This window comes from Suncus etruscus, chromosome 20 (assembly GCF_024139225.1).
Source record: "Suncus etruscus isolate mSunEtr1 chromosome 20, mSunEtr1.pri.cur, whole genome shotgun sequence".
Lineage (NCBI taxonomy): Eukaryota > Metazoa > Chordata > Mammalia > Eulipotyphla > Soricidae > Suncus > Suncus etruscus.
The window spans coordinates 289,091-310,411 of NC_064867.1; the positions used below are offsets into that span (position 1 = coordinate 289,091).

Here is a 21,321-nt window from a genome sequence, read left to right on the forward strand (position 1 = left end):
GAGGCCTAGACAGCTCATTCCTTCTGCAGGGCTGGGGGGCTGGATAGCCCCAAACTCCCCATCCTTACTAGCTCTGTCTTCTCTCCTGGGCCAGTTGGGTGTGGGATCTGCTCCGAGGAAAACCCTGAGTGTCACACTGTGGCCAAGAGAGTAGGGTAGGAAGGAGGCTTTTGTCCTTGTCCCCATACCCTGCCATGACTCAACAAGTACCTTTCCCCCTGGGCCTCAGTTTCCCTTTCTGAGGGAGGGGATGGTCTGAACCACAGTTTAGATTGGGGGATATGAGACACAGAGAAAAGCTCTTTGGACATGTCCAATCGTTCTTAGCTTTATTTCACCATTCCCTAATATTTCTCCACCAGCATTTTATGGCACTTCCATGTGATTTTACAATTTTCTAAGACCATTATTGATTCTATTTGTTCTTCCTTGTGAAGCTAACAGGTAGTTTTCAGTCTTGTGCTAGTTCTCTGTTACTGGAGAAAAATAACAGAAATAGAACTAGGGCTGGAGACAGACATAGTTCAGGGGTAGGGTTCTGGCCTTGCTTTTGTCCTCAGCATTATATGTGGTCCCCAAGCCCTACCAGGAGTGATTCCTGAGCACAGCCAGAAGTAAGCCCTGGGCACCATCACATATGGCCCAAACTACAAAATGATAAAGGAAATAACTTGGGACTTCACACACACCCTTTGCACTGTCTCAGGCACTGAGTCTGACTGAGCTGGGCAGTTCTCCCGTGCTGCATGATATCACCAGAGACTCTCCCAGGACACCCCAATACACAAGATGACTCATGCCAGGCTCCTCGTGGCTGCCCAACTGGGCCTGTTGAATCCAAGGAATCCAAGGACCTATGCTCTGAACAGATTAGGAGTCTGTGAGGAACTTTTGGCTTTCTTAGGACTCCATATGATTTTCCAGAGTATCCTTTATTTCAGGGCTCGAAGAAGCAAGCTCTGTGGAGTGAGTGGTATAGGTGTGGGTGCAGGGAGGGAAAGCTGTTGTTTGATCTGCATGGGGTGCAGAGTCGATTCTACAAGTCCCAGAAGCATCTGCTTAAAGCTCAAAGCCCAGACCACCACCACTACCACCACCAGGCTAACCATGTCCATGCTGGTGAAAATATCCTAGGTCTGAGACATCCAGGGCTGGACCACACCGAGATGTCTCTGAGCCCTATCCTGCTCTTCCCTGAAGCAGGCACGGCGATAAGGCCCCAACCTTGACCCTCTCACTGTCTGTCCCTCCCTCGGGTCCAGGTACTCTTTCCAGGATGAGGAGGACATGTTCATGGTGGTGGACCTCCTGCTGGGCGGGGACCTGCGCTTCCACCTGCAGCAGAACGTGCACTTCTCAGAGGGAGCCGTGAAGCTGTACATCTGCGAGCTGGCACTGGCGCTGGAGTACCTGCAGCAGTACCACATCATCCACCGGTGAGCGCCGCTCCCCCCCACAATACCCACCCTGTGACCTGGGGACGTGGCTTGGGTAAGCGCCTGGCAGCATTTGCCCAGCGGGCTTGCCTGGGAGAGTCTCTCCTTCCTGAAACTCAGTCCTGCGAGCGGTGGTGGGAAGCTTCCTCATCGCTGTGGCTCTGGGCGAGGGCTTATGCGTGGCCCTGGCCACTCCTGATCTGTGCCCAGACACTGTCCAGCCAGGTAGGTGGTCAGAGACAGCAAGGGGCTTCAGGGAAAGAAACTGGTGTCTTGCAAAGGAGAATCTCCTTCCAGTTTTTGCTGGATTCTGAGACCATGGAATCCTCGGGCCTAAACACAGAGATTTGCTGTTTCTTTCCCTTCCCTGTGTAACCCCTATACCAGGCTCATGTTCTGCATTCACAGGGCTCAGAAATCACTTCCCCAAAAGTTAAATTACGAGGGGTCTGGGGGTTCACTCAACCCTTCAGTGTCCGAAAAACCCAAGTCTACAAAAATGTCAAAGGAGGGGCCAAAATGATAGCACAGCAGTAGAGCATTTGCCTTGCACGTGAACGACCTGGGATGGACTCGGGTTTGACCCCCAATATCCCATATGGCTCCCAGAGCCTGCCAGGGATAATTTCTGAGTGCAGAGCCAAGAGTAACCCCCAAGCACTGCCAGGTGTGGCCCCAAAACAAAAACATTAAACTCATTTGTACCAGCACTGCTAGAAACTTTATTGTGTGTACGTATACACACATCTTTTTTTGTTTGTTTGTTTTTGGGTCACATCCGGCAGCGCTTAGGGGTTACTCCTGGCTCTATGCTCAGAAATCGCTTCTGGCAGGGCTCAGGGGACCATATGGGATGCCAGGATTCGAACCACCAACCTTCTGCATGCAAGGCAAATACCCCACCTCCACGCTATCTCTCAGGCCCTGTATACACACATCTTATGTGTTCACACTTGAGGCCTGGGTATGTGTACATATATGTATTGTTTTATACACCTGTGTTTGTTTACATGCATGTCTTGAGTATTTGGGCATGCATGCTGTGTGTATGTGTCTGTCTGCACACTAGTGGCCTGAGCCTCAGCTTCCAGGCTGCCATGGGAGCAGATTAAACCTCCCTAGGCTACTTTTCACTCCACCCCAGCATCTAGCAAATTCTCTACTTTGACCCCCAGGAATTTGCCCAAGTTTTCAAGTGTCCTGAGAACCTTGCAGGCCAGCTGGCTAAGCTGGGTGTTAAGCGAGTTGTGTGGCTTAAGTACTTTCTGGTTTTCCAAGCGGGACTTCCATGGAGACTGAAGAGGCCCTCACCAGCCACCCTTGACCAACCAGGCTGATGGTTCCATGCAAGGGCTGATGATATGACACTGCCTGGCCTTGTGGTCACTGAGTTTGCCCAGGTCATCTACTGTTGCAGAAGCTGGGAGACCTCTGCAGCTGTGCTCAACAGTGTTTAGAAAGCCGCATGATGGCGGGGATTGAATGAGCTTAGCATGAGCCAGGACCACTGTGCTTTTTTTCCACTCCTGTCCAAATGCACTTTTGAATCTGTTTGTTTGAGAGGCATATTCAGCAGTGTTTAGGGGTTAAACCTGACTGCACTCAGGGATCACTCCTGGTGGACTGGCCAGGCCATAGGAGGTGCCAGGAATTGAACTGGAGTTGGCTGTGTGCAAGGCGAGTATATTTGGATTCCCCAAGTGCATTTTTGAATTGTGAAATGTTTAGCTTACTGAGTTTATCAAGGCAGCTCCATTATAATTGGAGAATATTCTCTCTCTCTCTCTCTCTCTCTCTCTCTCTCTCTCTCTCTCTCTCTCTCTCACACACACACACACACACACACATACACACACATTTAATTTTCCCAGTGATCAATACTCTGGGTACTCTAGCTGGATTTTGCTGAAAGATGGATGGAATTTGACCTGATGGCACATAATTGGTGGGTCCTAGCCCCAGGTCTCTAACCAGAGCTTTGTTTGGGGTGAAGGGGCCAAGGAGTCCACCACAGACATGGGATTCCTATAAATTCCACATTAAAAAAATAAATGAATTCCATATTTGACCCTGGAAACTTCTCTCAAGCTAGCATTCTGTTCCTCAGTGCAGCATGATGTACTTTCCGGATATCCAAAGCAAATTTCAAGGACCTTTTGTCCAAAATAAGAAATGCAGAAAGGTTTCTGGGCATCTGGTGTGGGCAGCAGATGCCTTTGCATGGCCTCTGTCAATTTGTGGGAAATGAACTGATTTAAAGAGAGCCAAGCCCAGTTGAGGTGACAAGCCCTATTACTGTCTCTCTCATCTGTGACCCTGCACTAGCTCCAGTCTGGCCTCATCTGTGAGTCTATAAACAATCTATTTGCTGGGTGTTTGGAGCAAGTGGTAGCCTAAATGCTAATCATCTGTGAGTTTGGCTGCCATGTTCCCAAGCCTATCATGGAGGAGGCTTTCCCAAGGTGAGCTTTCTGTTGTCTGAGTTCTGAGCACTGCTACCCCAGGTACCCCAGGTAGCCTGTGCAAACCCTGGATGATGTAAACTGACCTCAGGTGTTGCTTCCTAACCCACAGTAGCATCACAGATACCTGGACAGTCATTCCAGTGGCCACTAGTCCTTCATCAGACACCCTCCTCCCAGCTGCCTTGTTTCCCTCAGCATCAAAAGTGCACCCTTTGGTACAACCCCAGGTGCAGGAGGTTGCAGGGATTAGGCATAATTTCTGATGGTCCAGTGATGCTTCTGTGAAATTCTTTATCATTAAAGCAAGCTATATATTTGATTGGAGGATTTTGTTTTTTGTTTTTTGTTTTGTTTTTGTTTTTTTTTTTACAAATCACTTTTTTGTCAGAAATATCTTCCTTCTATCTTTAGGAATAATAATAGTCTAATCCTAAAATGCTTCTCGGTGCTTTTCTTTCACTAACCTAGCAGTATCCAAGCTACAGGGCAAGTTCCCCCCACCTCATCCCCTGTCACTGCCGTCTCACTACAAATCGTTTGGAAGAGCATCATCTGGACACTTAATAGTACATAATTTGTCACTTTGATAAACCGAAGAGACAAAGAAACAAATCCCTTCACCACTTTCAGCTATGGCATGTAAGACTAAGTTCATATATTTTATTTTAATAGGTAATATCCTTATCACATATTCCCACATTTTTCTATAAAACTAAGAGGAAAGGAATAAAGAAAGGCTGGGGGCCATGGGCCAAGTGCTCTCAGATGCATTGGCGGGGAAATAAATAAGGACAGAACTAAATATCCAAGCCAAAGTCAATGATAATAGAATCAAGAAACCTAAACTTTAACCATCTGAACTCAAAAGGGCCTGTTACACTGACAACCAGGGGGGCAAAGAGTGGTGGGACACTCTGAGTCCATTGGTGGAGGGAGGTTGACACTGATGGTAGGAAGGTCCCTGACTCACTGTATATCTGAAATTCAACTATGAAGGACTATGTAGATCACAATTATTTCAATAAAAAATTAAAAATCTAGATAATATCTACATGTTATAAAGTCGAAAATATTCAAGAACATACATGAAATGAGCAACAATTTTTCCTCATTTTTCAAGGATTTTCTCTGACATGCTTGTACCACCAGTGCCTCATGCTGGAATATGACTGAATTCATATAAATCACAGCACACACCGATGCATTAAACTCCTTTAAGCTCATCATTCCTAGCCAGAGAGGTAGTACTGCACGTAGGGTGGTCTTTCCATCGCCCACACAGGTTCATCCACAGCACCCATGGATGGGCCCCTTGATCCTCCCAGGAGTGATCTCTGAGCACAGGGCCTGAGCACAGCCGGGTGTGCCCTCCCCAAATATATCTTAATTTCATCATTCATGCTTCCTATTTGTAGCATGAAATAATTAACGATGGGGCTGGATGGCGGTGGATGGAGGCCTTTGTGCTTAGGCCCCAGCCACGTGGCTTCATCCCCATTCAGCTGGCGGATTACAGGCCCAGGTAATCGGCGTAATCAAGACTTACTCACATGCAGGCTTCAGGAAGCATTAACTTTATTCATGCCCTATACACCACATGTGTGTGGCCTATCTCATAACCTTTCAAGCACTAGTTATTCTTGGCCCTGCATCTAAACTCCTTTCAGCCATCTTCCCTTTGGGCTCCATGCTGGTCAAAGACCAGAACACAGAAACCCAAAAGCCAGAGCGCCCAGCAGCGCAGAACGGGCAAAGAGCCAAAAGCGCCAAAAGCCAAAAAGGGCCGAATTCCCTTGGTCCAAGCCTTATATAACATTTCCCAGACCCCTCCCAGGAATGGGAGGGTCTAGCAGGTAAGGTTACACCTACTATCCGGTTCCCAAGACCCCTCCCAGAAGTGGGTGGGTCTAGGGTCTTAAATAGGTACACCCACACTATTGACAATATTATTTTTGAACGTTAACATGAAAGAATATAAATGAAGCACATGTGTACACATAGACACACATGCATTCACGCATACACATGGACACTGTATGCAAACATACACCGAAGTGCTTGAGTTGCTCCTTATGGTGTGGGTAGGCGATGGGGAGAGTCCCCAAGGCATGTCTGGAGGAACCTACAGGCCCCTGCAGGGCAAGAGGAACTTCCTCAGATAAAGCCATCTAGAAAAATGTGCTCTGAACGTTCCCTACACGAATTTGCTGGTGACAATCAGTGGCAAGCCTCACAATACTTTTGGTTTGTTTTTGTATTTGTTTGGGGCCACACCCAGAACTGTTCAGGCTTCTTCCTGACTCTGCACTCAGGGATCACTCCTGGTAGTGCTTCATTCCCTTTACTACATTTTTGGAAAGGCCAAGACTATGCAGGACCACTGGACTCACCTCTGCAACCTAGGCCCAAGTCTGCCGTGACCTCTGGAAAAAGTTCTAAGTCTGAGGTAGAGCATGCCTTATGTTAATTGGTCATTTTTGTTTGTTTACTTGGGGAGCCACACCCAGTGGCTTAGGACTTACTCATGGATTGTAAAATAAAAATCTATGAGTTGTGATGTTTGGGTTCTGCTTGGTACTAAATTCTAGAAGAAAAAATCTTGCTTGAGATAAAAGCTTAGGTCAAAACCAGGTCACAGAAATTGTATGGCCTGTCATTCTTACCCCCAAATTCACCAGCAATATAATATGGCACCATTCTCTTTTGCACAGGCATACTAAAAAGGGTAAATCTATGTATAGAAACAAGCTCTTATCTACTAGGAACAAGAAACCATAAATTTTATAATACAGGGGCACCTCCCACCTTGAACATGTGTCATGGGAACTTGACTTAGACTCCATGTGATCGGACAGCGATTGTCCAACCCTGAACCCCATGTGACGTTTTTGATGGCTCTGTGTAAAGGCACCAGTGAACAGCCAGGTAAAAAGAAAGCACTGGGCCTGATCTTACCCACCAAACCCTCAAGAATCAGTAAGCAGAGAGCAGGGTGGTCTTATCATCACAAATCTACTTTTATCCCTCAAATATCCTCCAGTCACCCTTCTACCACCACAGTGCATGGAATCAGTTGTTCATTCTGATCAGCTTCGAGAGCAAAACTTCCCAGTCCTTACCCTGCATGACTGGGCTGGTCTCAAGCAGCGATTTCCAGATGCCAAGCAACTGACAGGTCAGCATCAGAGTTATTGAGGAAAGATTTCACTGCTGCTTCAGGAGTGACTTCCTAGTAGTGGGCACAGAGCCCCGAGCCCCTTCCAGTAAGGCAAGCTAGCATTTTGAGAATTTATGACTTGGCAATGATAGAAATGTGAGATTCGAGAGAATCCAATTTATTCCTGACAGAGCTTGTTCCATCTCCTGGGTATAAATTGCTCCTGCAGTCAGATGGAGTGTGTTTATGTTGGCGAATAAATCTTAGAAATAGGGCTCTGGGTCTCAACTGAATGGCATGAAATCCGGGAGGAAAATCAGGGCAGGAAATTCTCCTCTGGAGGATCTGATAAATTAGAGGCTGTTTCCCAGGAGGAGCGGGAAGAGAACAAAGAGGGGGCGCATGTTAGGAAAGGTCAGCGTAGGGAGAGAGGCACAACCTCCTCTGTGGGTGGGCCCATTGGCTCAGAACCCCTCTGCAGGAGGCTTCCTGCACTCCCCAAACCCCAATTCCATGCACCCCTAGAAGAGGCGAGGCCAGGAAGGCAGGAAGACAGTTCTTAGGAAGCCTTGGCCTTCAGGGAGGAATGACTGAGGAAGGCAGGAGAGTTGGCATATGTGGACTCTGGCCACCATGCACCAGAACACATGAGCACACACATGCACACCATGTCCAGACAGTTCATCCAGCTGTGCATCTGTGCACACTCTACATGTAACATAGATACATGCATATACACAGCAAATGTGTACACACAAGCCTATATTCCTAGTTAGATATTTTTGCACTCATATATGTATTTACATAGAGTATAAACACTACACACATATACAGAGTTTTGTGGATGCTGCACATATATATACATGTACACATAAATACTCATATAGTGAGTACAATATAAATATGTGAACACATTTTATATAATGTAAGAAGTGTGCAGACATTCATGTGCTCACCATGTACACATATGTTAACATGCAACATTGTACATGCATGCACATGTGTTATACACTATATAAATGTACATGTATCTGTATATATGCCCTAATATATATAATACACACAAAAATAAACTAAATATACCATTTATACATACACACTATACACTCTATATACTGTTACATATAATTCAACAGTATAAATGTGTGTCCATATTTAGTCTTATAATCACACATACATGCATTTGCACATTGCATTAAAGCACATGCATGTAGAGATATGTATCATCTGCATATATGTAAGATGATACCCAGCTATCAACTCCAAACAAAAGTGTTCCCCCAACTTCCTCCTCCATAAAACCTCTTCCTTTGAGATGTAAAAGCCCACTGGATAGTACTTCCCTTTCTCTCTCTCTCTCTCTCTCTCACTCTCTCTCTCTCTCTCTCTCTCTCTCTCATTTGCTCTCTTGACCTGCCCCCTCCTGGTATTAGGAATTGGTGTGAATAAAGAAAGAGGGGTTCTGGCTTGTGGACTGAGGCAGAGAGCTGGAGGCAGAAGTAACGGTGCTATGATTCTCCTTTCCTGACTGGCTTGGTTGGTTATTTCTTTGCCGCCACCTGTTTCTTCAACCTGCCCACCTAAGGGGTTAGAAACCCGATGTGGGTGGATCTCACCACTCGTGGGTTCTTATTTTATAAGTAGCTGTGCACAGGCACAGACATATAAAGTGTCTGATATGGTAGATAGTCATAGAGCACATGCATGTGTGTGTACCAAAACACATGTGTCTTACTGCAATTCACTGTATCCTTCTCTTTTTAAAGACTGAAGCCCAACTACAAACATGTTTGTGATCATGGTGCTTAAATAGGATATCTTTTTAAAAAGAAAATAGAAAATCCAGGGCTGGAGGGAAGGTTAGATCTCCAGTATCCCAGATTGTCCCCTGAGCCCCCAAGAGTGATTCCTGAGTGGCCCCTGAGAATCTCCAGGTGTGGCCCAACACCCAAAAAAGAAAAAAGATGGGAAGAAAATATGGGTTGGAGTGATAGTACAATGGGTAGTGCAATACATTTGCCTTGTACTCAAACAACCCAGGTTCAATCCTTGGCATCCCATATGGTTTCCCAAGCCCACCAAGAGTAATTCCTGAGCACAGAGAGGAAGGAAGGGAGGTAAAGGAACAAGGAAGGGAGAGAGAAAAAGAAAGGGAGGGAGGAAGAGGAAGACAATAGATGATTAGGAAGGATAGAAATTATAAGTGTGAAGGGAGAGACAGCATGGCCTGAGAATCACAGGAAGTGAGATATCACATACCTTTATAACTGTCAGGACTCATAGACTGACTTTGATGGCCAGTCATCATGTTGCAGGTCCAAATGCTAGAGGACATTATTCCAGGAAAATAAATTAACACTAAGAAGAATACTCAGATGTATTGACCAGCAAGCACACTCTGCGAATGCTTCACATCTTGCGACAATTGCCACAGGGTTGTTCAAATAAACGGTTACTTACAGTCAGATGAAAGAGAAGGTGAGGAAGGGGTAAGAAAGATCGAATAGAAGGTGCTGCAGTTGCACCTCTGAGGCAGTCACATGCATCTATGCACTCACATATTCATTCATTTGGAAATTCACTTTTTTCAAATCTACCCATCAACCCACCTGTCCAGCCATTCTCTTTCCCTCCATGTTTATTTATCCGCCCATATGTACATTTATCCATCTACACATCTACACTCACCCATATACCATACATAATAATGCACATATTCATTCATCCATCCACTCCTACACCCATCCAATGAGTCCAACCTCCCTCTCTATCCCTATCCATATACCCATGCATTCATCCCCTCCCTCCCCTCCCATTTATCCATCACTCCCTCCCTCCTTCCTTCTGTGTACCCATTCACCAATACATTCCTCAGTCTTTTCCTCCATCCATCTATCTGTCCATCTTTCCCTCCCTCCGCCCCTTCTTGCTTCCCTCCCTCCTTCCTTCCTTTCTTCCCTCTCTGTACCCATCCGCCCACTCCTCTATCCTTCCCTCACTCCATCCATTCATCTTTGTATCCAGCCACCTGTGCATCATCTTCAAATTCATTCAGCCAGCCATCTCTTGACTGCCTTACCCACCCATCCCATCCATCTGCCTTGCACAGTGCATCCTCTCAGTAGTGACTCAGCAGGTGCCTACATTATGGCAGGCTCATGATGTAGCCATGGACAGCTCATCAGGTTTCTGACTGTTGGCTGCATCCCCATGGAAAGGAGTGGACCAACAAATGCACCTGTGATGTGTCAGGCAACAGCAGGTGCTATCTAGATGCACAGTAACAACAGGCAGGGAGCTGGCTTGTAGCTGCTTTACAGAAGAGCAATTGAGATGTCGGTGATACAGGGGCATGTGAGCAGAGAACTGGAGTAGGAGGGGCAGTAGGCAGCCATTTGGGGTGACCCTTTTTAAGTAGAGAAGTTAATGCCTGAGAGTCTCCTTGGCATCTTAGGTGGAGACTAGCAGGGTGGAGAGGCCGAGAAGCAGGAAGGTGAGCCAGAGCTAGTGGGGATTGCTTGACTTCTGTTCTTACCCTGAGTACGTGGAAAGCTCTTGGCAGATTTTCAGCAGAGAAATGACATGATTTGATCTATTCTTCCAATAGACCAGCATGCTGGCTGTTCTTTGTGGGCTCGTTCCAGCTGCTGTGTGGAAGATGGATGAGCAGCGGGAGGAGTGGGAAGAGCCTCCCCTCCTGCAGAGGGAACCAGAGCAGGCCAGGCTCTTGCTGGAAACTAGGGTCTTATTTTTGCTGAAAGCACAGTGAACGTGCCTACCAGCTCTTGCTGCTAATCCAGCCCCAGTTCACAGTTGGCTGACGTTGATTCAAAGTACACTCTTGTCTGCTGGAAGCCTCCACCATCAGGTGCCAGCTCCCATGCTACATTCTGAGGTGGCAGAGCCAGTTGGACCTATGCCAACCCTCAAAGTACTCCCTCAATAGGAGTAAGATGAGGTGATATACTCACACATCATAGTCAAACAAGGCAGAGAGGAGAGCTCCAGGGGCTTGGGGTGAGAAAGCACCCAGTCAGAGCCATGCCACTGTGGATTCACCTTGGGGAGGGGGTACCAAGGGAGACCCAAGGCCCTTTGTGCCAGGGGAAGGTGAGTGCTTCATGGTGAGAGGTCATGTGAGAGGCTGCATGTGCCGGAAGTTGAAAGGTGCAGGAGGAGCATCAACTTGGTAGAGTTTTCTAGCTGAAGTGGGGTGGAATTGGGGGACAGTCAGAGTCCTTTATGGGTTCCTTGGTGGTAAAACAAATCATAACATGTACCTTCTTATCCATTTCTCGTTGTAGTTCAGTGATGGTTTGTCCAACCCATTTGTTCATTTCTGGTTTCTCCCGTTCAAAACTCATTCTCTTTTCTGTGTCTATGAAATTCACTCGCTATGGAGTCCTATAGAAATGGAATGCTACAAATTTGTTTCTCTGTAACTCACTTATCTTATTTAGCATAGTTTCCTCACAGTTCATCCCCAAGAGGTCTTTCTCTAAACACTGACCAATGCTCCACCATAGGAATGGACCTTGCTTTATCTCTCATGTAGGGGCATCTGGTTTGCACCCAATCTTTTGGTGTCTATGACTGTGATGCTATGAAGAATTCTTTAGGAATATAAATTCTCAGTAGAATTGAGGGATCATATTCTGTTTAATATGTGGAGGTGGAGGAACATCTGACCTAGTAGTGTTTGATAAAGAAGAGGTTCGACTACCACACAAAAGTATTCAGACTTATGGGAAATAGGTTACCTGGAAGCTACCCCAAGGCATGCTGGGAAAAAGGCACATTCCAGAAAGCTGGCTGAGAGAGGGCTGCTCAGGTGAGCATCACGTGATCCATACAAGGAAAAATAAAACCAGTGATTAAATCTGGGGTCTACTGGGCACTAGAACAAGTCTCCTGGTCATATATTACTTACTCAAGGCCCACTCCCTTTGAGAACTAAGCAATCCGTTTATCCTGTGCTACATAACTGAGATGCCAAGCAGGTGGGGAGTGGGCAGGGCAAACGGATGAGGCAGACTCAATACAACATAAGGGCATTGGCTAATAGTCTCGGGCTCTTTGGTGGTGGTGATATGACAGTACTGCATATCTCTGATCCAGAAGGGTTAAACCTGTGACCCAAACTATATGTTTAATCAGCTTGTCTAAGGATTGGCTAGGGGTGGGTGAACCCTTGAGATATTGGTGCAGAGACGCTGAAATTGGTGGCCAATGTGCAGTTGGAACACTGTAGCCTGAACTCATTTGTAAGTCCATAAGAATGGAAAGTGGGGAGGGGGAATAAATGCACTTGTAAATTCTTAGTGTTTGGATGGAAAAAACCAGATTTCTCTGTGTACCAGTCAAAAAGCTCTTCTCTAATATGAAAGATTGAATCAAGACCCAAGAGTCTGCTATTTTTGTGTGCAAAAGTAAGAAATATGATGCTACTGGGGGGACTCTCTGTGGTGCTCAATGCAAGAACTTGGCCTGGAGCTGGAGTGGCTGCTGAAAGGCTCAAGTAATCTATGACTTATTTAAGCCCCAGGACTCGAGGGACCACATTGATGCTTCTTTGCACTCAAAGCCTGTTTGCAGACTGGCAGGTCCTGTCATTCGGTGAAGCATCTTCCAACCCCTTTTTTTTTCCTCTCTGAGACCCACATCACGACGTTCAAAATTCTCTGTTGACTTCTCTGCACCTATCAGATCCCTTGCTGGGGCAGATTTGTAAGTTCCTCCTGCCATCCTGTCCCAGCTTTCCTAGTCTCAGGGCCATCCCCTTGGACACATGGGTGAGACTCTTTGTGCTCTGTCTCTGCCTGATTCTGGGCTTTCCCAACTGTCTGAGTCCTACCTGCACTATGCCCATCTTGGTTTATGAGGCCTGCCTGAACTGGGCCATCTGTCTGAGTGTGTAAGACCTACCTGATTCTGTGCTCTGCTGGATAATGTTCAGTAAGTGAGAGGAGAAAGAGGAGGAAGAGAGAGAGGTGAAGGTTTCCTCTTATCTACTGCCATCTCCCACCCACAGCCATTCTATTCTCTATTTTGATTGGCTACTAGTCTAATGGATGATATTTAAAATGATCAACTAGATTGCCCTGGTATACCAACCATCCAGTCATGCTGTATCAGTACCAAATGGTGCCGAGCAAAGTACCTAGTGATACTTTGGCAGTCTCAGGCACTTCTTTCCTGTGCCCTGCATAGAGCCAACAGCCTGGTCACATGAGTATGTTTGGGAGAGGTCCTGGGTCCCTTTGATTGCTTCCTATATTTATATTATATATAAAGACCAAAATCATCATGCAGAAATATATCTGCCAGCTTCCCTCCTGTAAGTTCCCTCCTTTACTCATTGATGTGCCTGCTAATAGTGACAAGTATCTTGTTACCTATGAGGTCTTGACTGTCTAAGGACTGTTCCATTGAAGTGTTGACTCTATTATTTAACAAAGATGGGGCCGGCGAGGTGGCGCTAGAGGTAAGGTGTCTGCCTTGTAAGCACTAGCCAAGGAAAGACCGTGGTTCGATCCCCCAGCTTCCCATATGGTTCCCCCCAAGCCAGGGGCGATTTTTGAGTGCTTAGCCAGGAGTAACCCTTTAGCATCAAACAGGTGTGCCACCCAAAAAAAAACAAACAAAGAGACTAAAAAAAAAAGAGAACAAAGACAAATTCAATATTCAACCCTAATTAAATAGTCTTACTCACCAAAAGGGAAAACTGCTTCCCCAGCACTTTCAGATGAGAGGATGCTTCAAAACAGGAGCTGGTGTTCCCACCCCCACCAACAGCAGGAAGGGATCACATTGCTCATATCAGACACTCCAGGAAAGACCCTCACACAGATGCCTGCTGCCTGAGCATTTCTAAAGCTAAGTCAACCATCTTGAAAGTGATTGCTAGTCACCTGCTTCCCCGGGAGAGTCCTGGCATCTGTAGCCTGCCCACGGCTTGATTTTGAATGCTCCTCCTGTCCTTGAGTGCTACTCAGAGTCCAGAGTATGGGAATCTCTCATTGTTTTTATCATGAATGCAAAGCCAAGAGAAGTCCCTGTCAAATCAGTTAAAGAAGAAAGGAAAGCATATATATATATATATATATATATATATATATATATATATATATATATATATATATATATATATATTGCCAGGAGTATAGCATTTTGGGCCATATCCGTTGATGCTCAGAAGTTACTCCTGGCAATATGCTCAGAAATCGCTCCTGGCTTGGGGGACCATATGGGATGCTTGGGGAATCGAACTTTGGTCCATCCTAGGCTGGCACATGCAAGGCAAATGCCCTACTGCTGTGCCACCACTCTGGCCTCCAGGAAAGCATATTTTAAAAGGTAGATGAGCCACAGAGATCACACAATGTGCAGGTCACTTACTTGCCTTGCACATACATGGCTCTCCTGGGTTCAAAGTTCCGTCACCACTTATGGTCCCTTGAGCACCACCAGGAATGATCCCTACACTCAGAGCTGTAAATGAACCTCGAACTGCTGCCCGGTTATGACCCATAAACTAAACTTAACTAAGTAAACAAAATGTAGAAGGCCAATATGTCTGATTTTGAGTCTCAAAGAGAGGGAGGGAGAGAGCAGAGAGAGCTTGCTTTGTAGTTCTCTGATATTACCCTTTGCAGACAGGATCTCACTGAAGTTTAGTGCCCAACAATGTGCTGATCCACCACGACAGAGTAAGTGGATTTTTTTCTCTCCCACAATTCATATATTAGCTCCAGAGAAACCTCTGATTGATTCTACTTAAGTCACATGACTATTAGAGCAGCCTCTTATTGGCTTTACTTGAGTAGTGATATCTCAGAGCAACCACTTCGTTGATTCCACCTAAGTCATGTGACTATCCCTGATTATATTTATATAGCCACAAGTGGAATATTCCTCTTAACCAATTTGAACCATGAGTCCTAGGACAGATCTTCTGGGACAATACCAAGGAAGGGGGAATTTCTCACAGGAACCTGAAGGAGTAAACAGACTAAGCTAAAGTGGATTAACATACAGGGGTACTTTAGGTCAGCTGGTATCTCACGAGCAGGTCCCTTTTCATCAACTCATGATGGATAAATATGCCTCCTTCTCCAGGAAGCCTTCCCCAGATCTTCCAAAAACTGTGGGGCATCCCTCTTCTATGCCTCCTCCACACTCTGCCTGCTTCTGCCCTACACAGGACTCACATGTCAGCCCCACTAATTGCAAATGTCTTTGAACTTGTGTATTGGACAGATTCTCTCCTGCTTCTTCTTGTCAGAGATTCACAATACCTGACAGTAGGTTCTAGGAACAGCTGGAGGGCAAGAATACATTGGACCTAGGGCTGGAGAGGACACATAGATGGTAGGACATTTGCCTTACATGCAGCCAACCTGGGTTCGATATCCAGCATCTCAGATGGTCCTCAGAGCCTGCCAGGAGTGATTTCTGAGCATTGAACTAGCAGTAACCCCTGAACATGAGAAGAAATAAAGAAGGAGCAGAAGGAAGAGGAGGAAGATAAAAAGGAGGAGAAGGAAAGAAAGGAAGGGAGGGAAAGAAAGAAAGAAAGGAAAAGAAAGAAAGAAAGGAAGAAAGAAAGAAAGAAAGAAAGAAAGAAAGAAAGAAAGAAAGAAAGAAAGAAAGAAAGAAAGAAAGAAAGAAAGAAAGAAAGAAAGAAAGAAAGAAAGAAAGAAAGAAAGAAAGAAAGAAAGAAAGAAAGAAAGAAAGAAAGAAAGAAAGAAAGAAAGAAAGAAAGAAAGAAAGAAGAAAGAAAGAAAGAAGAGAAAGAAAGGAAGAAAGAAAGAAAGAAAGAAAGAAAGAAAGAAAGAAAGAAAGAAAGAAAGAAAGAAAGAAAGAAAGAAAGAAAGAAAGAAAGAAAGAAAGAAAGAAAGAAAGAAAGGAAAAGAAAGAAAGAAAAGAAAAAGAAAGAAAGAAAGAAAGAAAGAAAGAAAAAAGAAAGAAAGAAAGAAAGAAAAAAGAAAGGAAGAAAGGAAGGAAGGAAGAAGAAAGAAGAAAGAAAAAGAGATGTGGGGTCGAAGCAGTGGCGCAGTGTGTGCGCTGGCCTAGGATGGACCACGGTTTGATCCCCTGTCGTTCCATATGGTCCCCCAAGCCAGGAGAGATTTCTGAGCACATAGCCAGGAGTAAACCGGGTGTGTCCAAAAAACCAAAAAGAAAAAAGAAAAAGGGCTCCTAGTTTTGAAGACCGAGATCTTCAATTCTCCATCACATTATATATTTATATATATCTTGTACTAACCAACAATCACAGAAAGAGCCAAGGTAATTGGTATATCCACCTAGGAAAAAAACATACGCCGGAGGATTGAACCACAGTCCCTCCTAGGTTAGCGTGTGCAAGGCAGATGCCCTACACCTAGGCCACTGCTCTGGCCTTAGCTGATGTCAACAGAACAGAGACCACTCAGAAAATGGTGCCTTGGGGTGGGGGGACCGTGGGCTCTGTGGTGATGCACATGGAGAGAGACCCCCAGGGGTTGGCGAAAAGGCGAGAGGCATGGTTCAACCCAACAGCACTTGCCTTGTTGTGCAAGGCACCAGGGTTCTGTCCTCAGCATCTCTGTGAAGAGTCTCTCAAAGCGACCATCCTGGTGTCCAGTGTCTTTAAGCTCTCCCAGCCCTGGGCTTACTGGCAGAATCCAGGTCCTTGTGCCTGTTGGACTGAAGTCCTCATCCTCTGCCCCTAGCGGAACCTGCACAAGCACACAGAAGCATGCACGTGCATGTACACAATGTGTACTCATAGGCACATGTATGAATGCATACACACATACTATACGTGGCAACATGTGACAGTGCACAGACATGTACACCTACGCACACACTGGTTTGTGTGCTCATGGCCCTTCATGTGAACACACCTGTACATGCATGTATTATGGCAGCTGTGCCATGTGCACAAGGTATGCGTGCCTGTCTACATGTGTGTGCACATACACAGTGCTGTGTACATGTGAGTATGCTGTGTGTGTGCTAACATAGGCATGACTATGTATACACACATGCATACACATCTGTAGCACACAGCCTCTCTCCCCTGACCCCTCGCAAGTGCCACACCTCCATCACCTCCTCTGCAGAGACAGTGCTGGCTCCAGGCTCTCCCCTCTGCCACTCGCCACCCAGAGTCACCTGCTCAGAAAGTCCTAGAGACACTTATCCCTGTCCTTGCCTGGACTTTTTGGGCACATGGCCCAACCTTGGAGCCTCTTCTGGGCTCTGGTGTTTTCTGACCTGACTGGATGGGCTGCAAGCTCAGCTCACCATCACCCCTGGAGAACAGCCCCTCGGGGTCCAGGCCGGACATGCCCCCAGTCCAGGCTGTGTGCCACCCAGCCCCTGACCCTCTCTGTGCTCTGTTGCAGGGACATCAAACCGGACAATATCCTGCTGGACGAGCGTGGTAAGTCTGTCCCAGGGCTTTCCGGGCACTGAAGGCTCAGGAGGTGGGGAGGCGGGGCGTGGGAGTCCAGCTCCCCCCAAACACATAGACCTCCCCCAGCTGCTCTTGCACAATGGAGTGCTTATGTGGGGGAAGTTGGGTCACACTTGGTGGTGCTCAGGACTCACTCCTGGCTCTGTGCTCAGGACCTCATCTGGCTCTTCATTCAAGATTCACTCCTGTCTGCACTAAGAGCGCATTCCTAGCTCTGCACTCAGGGCACACCCTTCGTGAGACTCAGGAAATCTTTTGTGGTGCTAGTGATGGGTTATGGATCAGCTGCTGGGGCTTTTACTTCCCTCCCCCCCCCCTTTTTTTAAAAAAAGTTTTTGTTTTGAGCCTGCACCCATCTATGCTCAGGACTTACTCCTGGCTCTGCTCGCAGGGAACCCTGATGCGATGCTGAGATTTAAACCCAGGTCAGCCACAGGCAAGGCAAGTGTTCTGCTCACTGAACCATCTCACCAGTCTCCCCTACCCCAGGGGCTTCTTTTTAAGCTCAATCAGCCTCAGTCTCCCCTTTTAGGGAGCACCCATCCACTCTTCTCTGGGGTCAGGGGCATGGGGGGAGTGTTAGAGCACCAAGCACCACTGGGGCCTTGGCGGGAGCATGAAACAGCCCCTTATTAGCCAGAGACAAGGGCTGTCACATCTCCCCCATGGGGAGGGGAGAACCACAGGGATTCCTGAGTGCCCAGCTCTACAGACAAAAAATCCAGATCCCGTGCATGCACTTGAACTCTTGCGGGAAATATCTGTCCAGGGCCTCTGCTGGCCTAGGCTGAGGCCACCTGATCTGCCTCCAAACGGCCACTGGTCACTGCCCCTGCCTCCTTGCCACCTGGCTGCAGCCTCTATGTGTGGCTCCCTGACAGCCCTCCAGAGCCCTATCCTGGAGCGTGGATGGGTGGAGGGAGAGAGCTGAGAGTCCAGATGATCTCCAGCCGTGAGCATAGAGCTGGGGTGTCAGGAACCAGCCCTATGCCAGCATTATGGTGCTAGCATCTCTGTATGACATGGGCAGAGCAGAGCAGGGGTGCAGAATGACTGACCAGCTGAATCCTGGTCCCCTGGGATGAGAGTGAGAGGGAATGAAGCTGAGAAACTTGATGTGGTGCCTCACGCCACCTTCAGCCACCCTCTTGGCTGGATTTCACAAGCTCAGACCATGCTGTGCTGCTGGACATAGGGCACCCTAATTACAGGGATCACAAGGAAGAAATGAGGAAAACTGAGAGGAAAGAGAAAGAGAGAGAGGAGAGAAAAGAGAGAGGAGAGAGAGGAGAGAGAGAAGAGAGAGGAGAGAGGAGAGTAGGGAGAGAGGAGAGAGAGAGGAGAGAGAGAGAAAGAGAGAGAGAGAGCACGAGAGCGAGAGAGCAGGTCTGTGCTCAAGGGCTGGAATACAGTGCACCTGGCCAGGGCAGTTCCACAAAAGGCAGCAAAGAAGCTAAAGGGATTGTCTCGTTCTTTATCCAGCAAAAGTCCGGTGGTTTGGCCCACATCCTGCTTGCAAGGATATGATGTAGGGCTTTTTTAAAACCCCTTTCGAGGGGGCCAGAGCAATAGCCCAGCAGTAGGGTATTAGTGTTACACACTGCCAATCCGGGTTAGATCCCTGGCATCTCATATGGTCCCCCGAGCACTCCCAGGAGTGATTTCTGAGTGCAGAGCCAGCAGTAACCCCTGAGCACTACCAGCTATGGCCCCAAAACAAAACAAAACAAAAAATCTTTCATTCTGCTGCTGTGTAAAAACGTCTTTTGATCTCGGGGAGCATAGGACTAGAGAGAAGCTTCAGAGAAGTGTGAGCAGAGAGGGGTTGGCAAGAGTGTCCTCATGTCACCCTGGGGACTCAGAAATGCCTGCTGGGGGGCAATCCTGTCCCTGTGGTCCCAGCTACTGTGCCTCAATGGGTGGGGTGCTGGTTGTCACACAGAGAGGTGGGAGGCTGACCCAAGTGCAGTGGGTGGAGGGGACAGAGAGAAGAGAGTGGGGAGGGGTCCCCAGGCCTTCTCTCCCAGCCCCAGGAATTCATTCTTCACAGACAGGCAGTCACTGGTTTCCCTAGAGCAGCCCCCACGACAGTACACACATATACACCCCATCCCAGCTCCACAATCTCACCGCATCCAATTAACATAATCATTTATGCACAGAAATGCTCCTAGGTTCTTTCAACTCTGTGCTTTGAAGATAATCAGGTAAGTCAGACCAGAAAACTCAGACTGACTGGGGTCTCTGTTTCGCTCAGGACATGTTCACGTCACAGACTTCAACATTGCAACAGTAGTGAAAGGATCCGAGAAAGCAACCTCCATGGCCGGGACCAAGCCTTACATGGGTGAGTGTCTGTGCCCCCTGCAGTTCACTGCCACCACACCTGCTCTCGGTATGCCGTCCTCCCTTACTGCTCTGCCTTGGACCCCAACTCTCTCCCCTGCCAGGAAGACCCTCCCTTGTGTTTGCTCATGAATTCCCACTGGACATCTTAGCTTGGTCTTAACTAGGGGAACCAGCCAGCAACAAACAAATCTCCCTTCCTCTTCACTGAGCGTGTCTAATTACAGTTTGGATGTTGGTTCTTTTTCCGTGCGCATGGTAATTGTGCAGTGTTTGATTTCGACTTGCTTTTACACTGGACTTTTTTTTATATATATAATATCTTTATTTGGGGCTGGAGAGATAGCATGGTGGTAGGGCATTTGCCTTGCATGCAGAAGGACGGTGGTTCAAATCCTGCCATCCCATATGGTTCCCCGCGCCTGCCAGGAGTGATTTCTGAGCATAGAGCCAGGAGTAACCCCTGCGCATTGCCTGGTGTGACCCAAAAACAAAGAAAAAAATATCTTTATTTAAGGACCATGATTACAAGCATGTTTGTAGTTGGGTTTTTAATGGAGGCATTTTTTCTTTCTCTTTTTTTGCTTTATTTTATTAATAAATAAGTACATTATTTAATTAAATCACCATGAGATACACCATGACAAAGTTGTTCAGGATTGAGTTTTAGTCATACACTGTCCAACACACCCTTCACCAGGGCACATTTCCCATCACGAATGTCTCCATTTCCATCTCGTCCTCACTACTGCCCTCCCTGTTGCCTGCCCCTGTGGCAGACATTGTTCTTCCTCTTTTTTGTCTGTTTTTCTCTGGTCATTGTTTCTTTTCTTTTTTTTTTTCTTTTTGGTTTTTGGGTCACACCTGGCAGTGCTCAGGAGGGGATACTCCTAGCTCTACACTCAGAAATCGCCCTGGCAAGCCCAGGGGACCGTATGGGATGCCAGGATTCGAACCGGCATCCTTCTGCATGCAAGGCAAATGCCTTACCTCCATGTTATCTCTCTGGCCCCTGGCCATTGTTTCTTTGTCCACTTTATCTGTTCTTGGTTTGTTTCTAGAGTTTGGCTACTATATGCCACTATTTCTTGATCTTTGTGGCAATGTCATCTAGTTGAACCTCTATGGTAAACAATATGGATATTTCTTCAAATAATAAAGATAGACCTCCCAGATGACCCGTCGATACCACTTCTTGACATCTACAAGCCCCTAAAAACCAACAGAAACACCAATTCAAAAGAAATATGCTCATGTATGGTCATAGGAGGTTGTCATTTTAACAAAGATTGTTACTAAATCTTGTGTACTTACTTCAGTCTTCCTAGTCAAGGAGGCGAGTTGCTTGTTTTTCCAGGTCTTCAAGGGCGGTCATGTTGAAGTTTCATTTACCTTTCTCTTGTTGTTTAAAATTGTTTACTCATGTTCCTCTTTCCTTTAAATTGTTGTTAT

The 21,321-nt window shown here is 46.7% G+C and overlaps 1 protein-coding gene across 1 annotated transcript in view; it reads left to right on the forward strand.

Annotated features, from left to right (window-relative positions):
- The window catches only part of STK32B (serine/threonine kinase 32B), a 250,860-nt gene that overhangs the window by 205,169 nt on the left and 24,370 nt on the right, over window positions 1–21,321 (forward strand). The window contains exons 4-6 of the mRNA XM_049766428.1: window positions 1,263–1,436; window positions 17,453–17,490; window positions 19,781–19,870. Coding sequence (XP_049622385.1) covers window positions 1,263–1,436; window positions 17,453–17,490; window positions 19,781–19,870 — 302 coding nt within the window. The remainder of the gene's footprint in view (window positions 1–1,262; window positions 1,437–17,452; window positions 17,491–19,780; window positions 19,871–21,321) is intronic.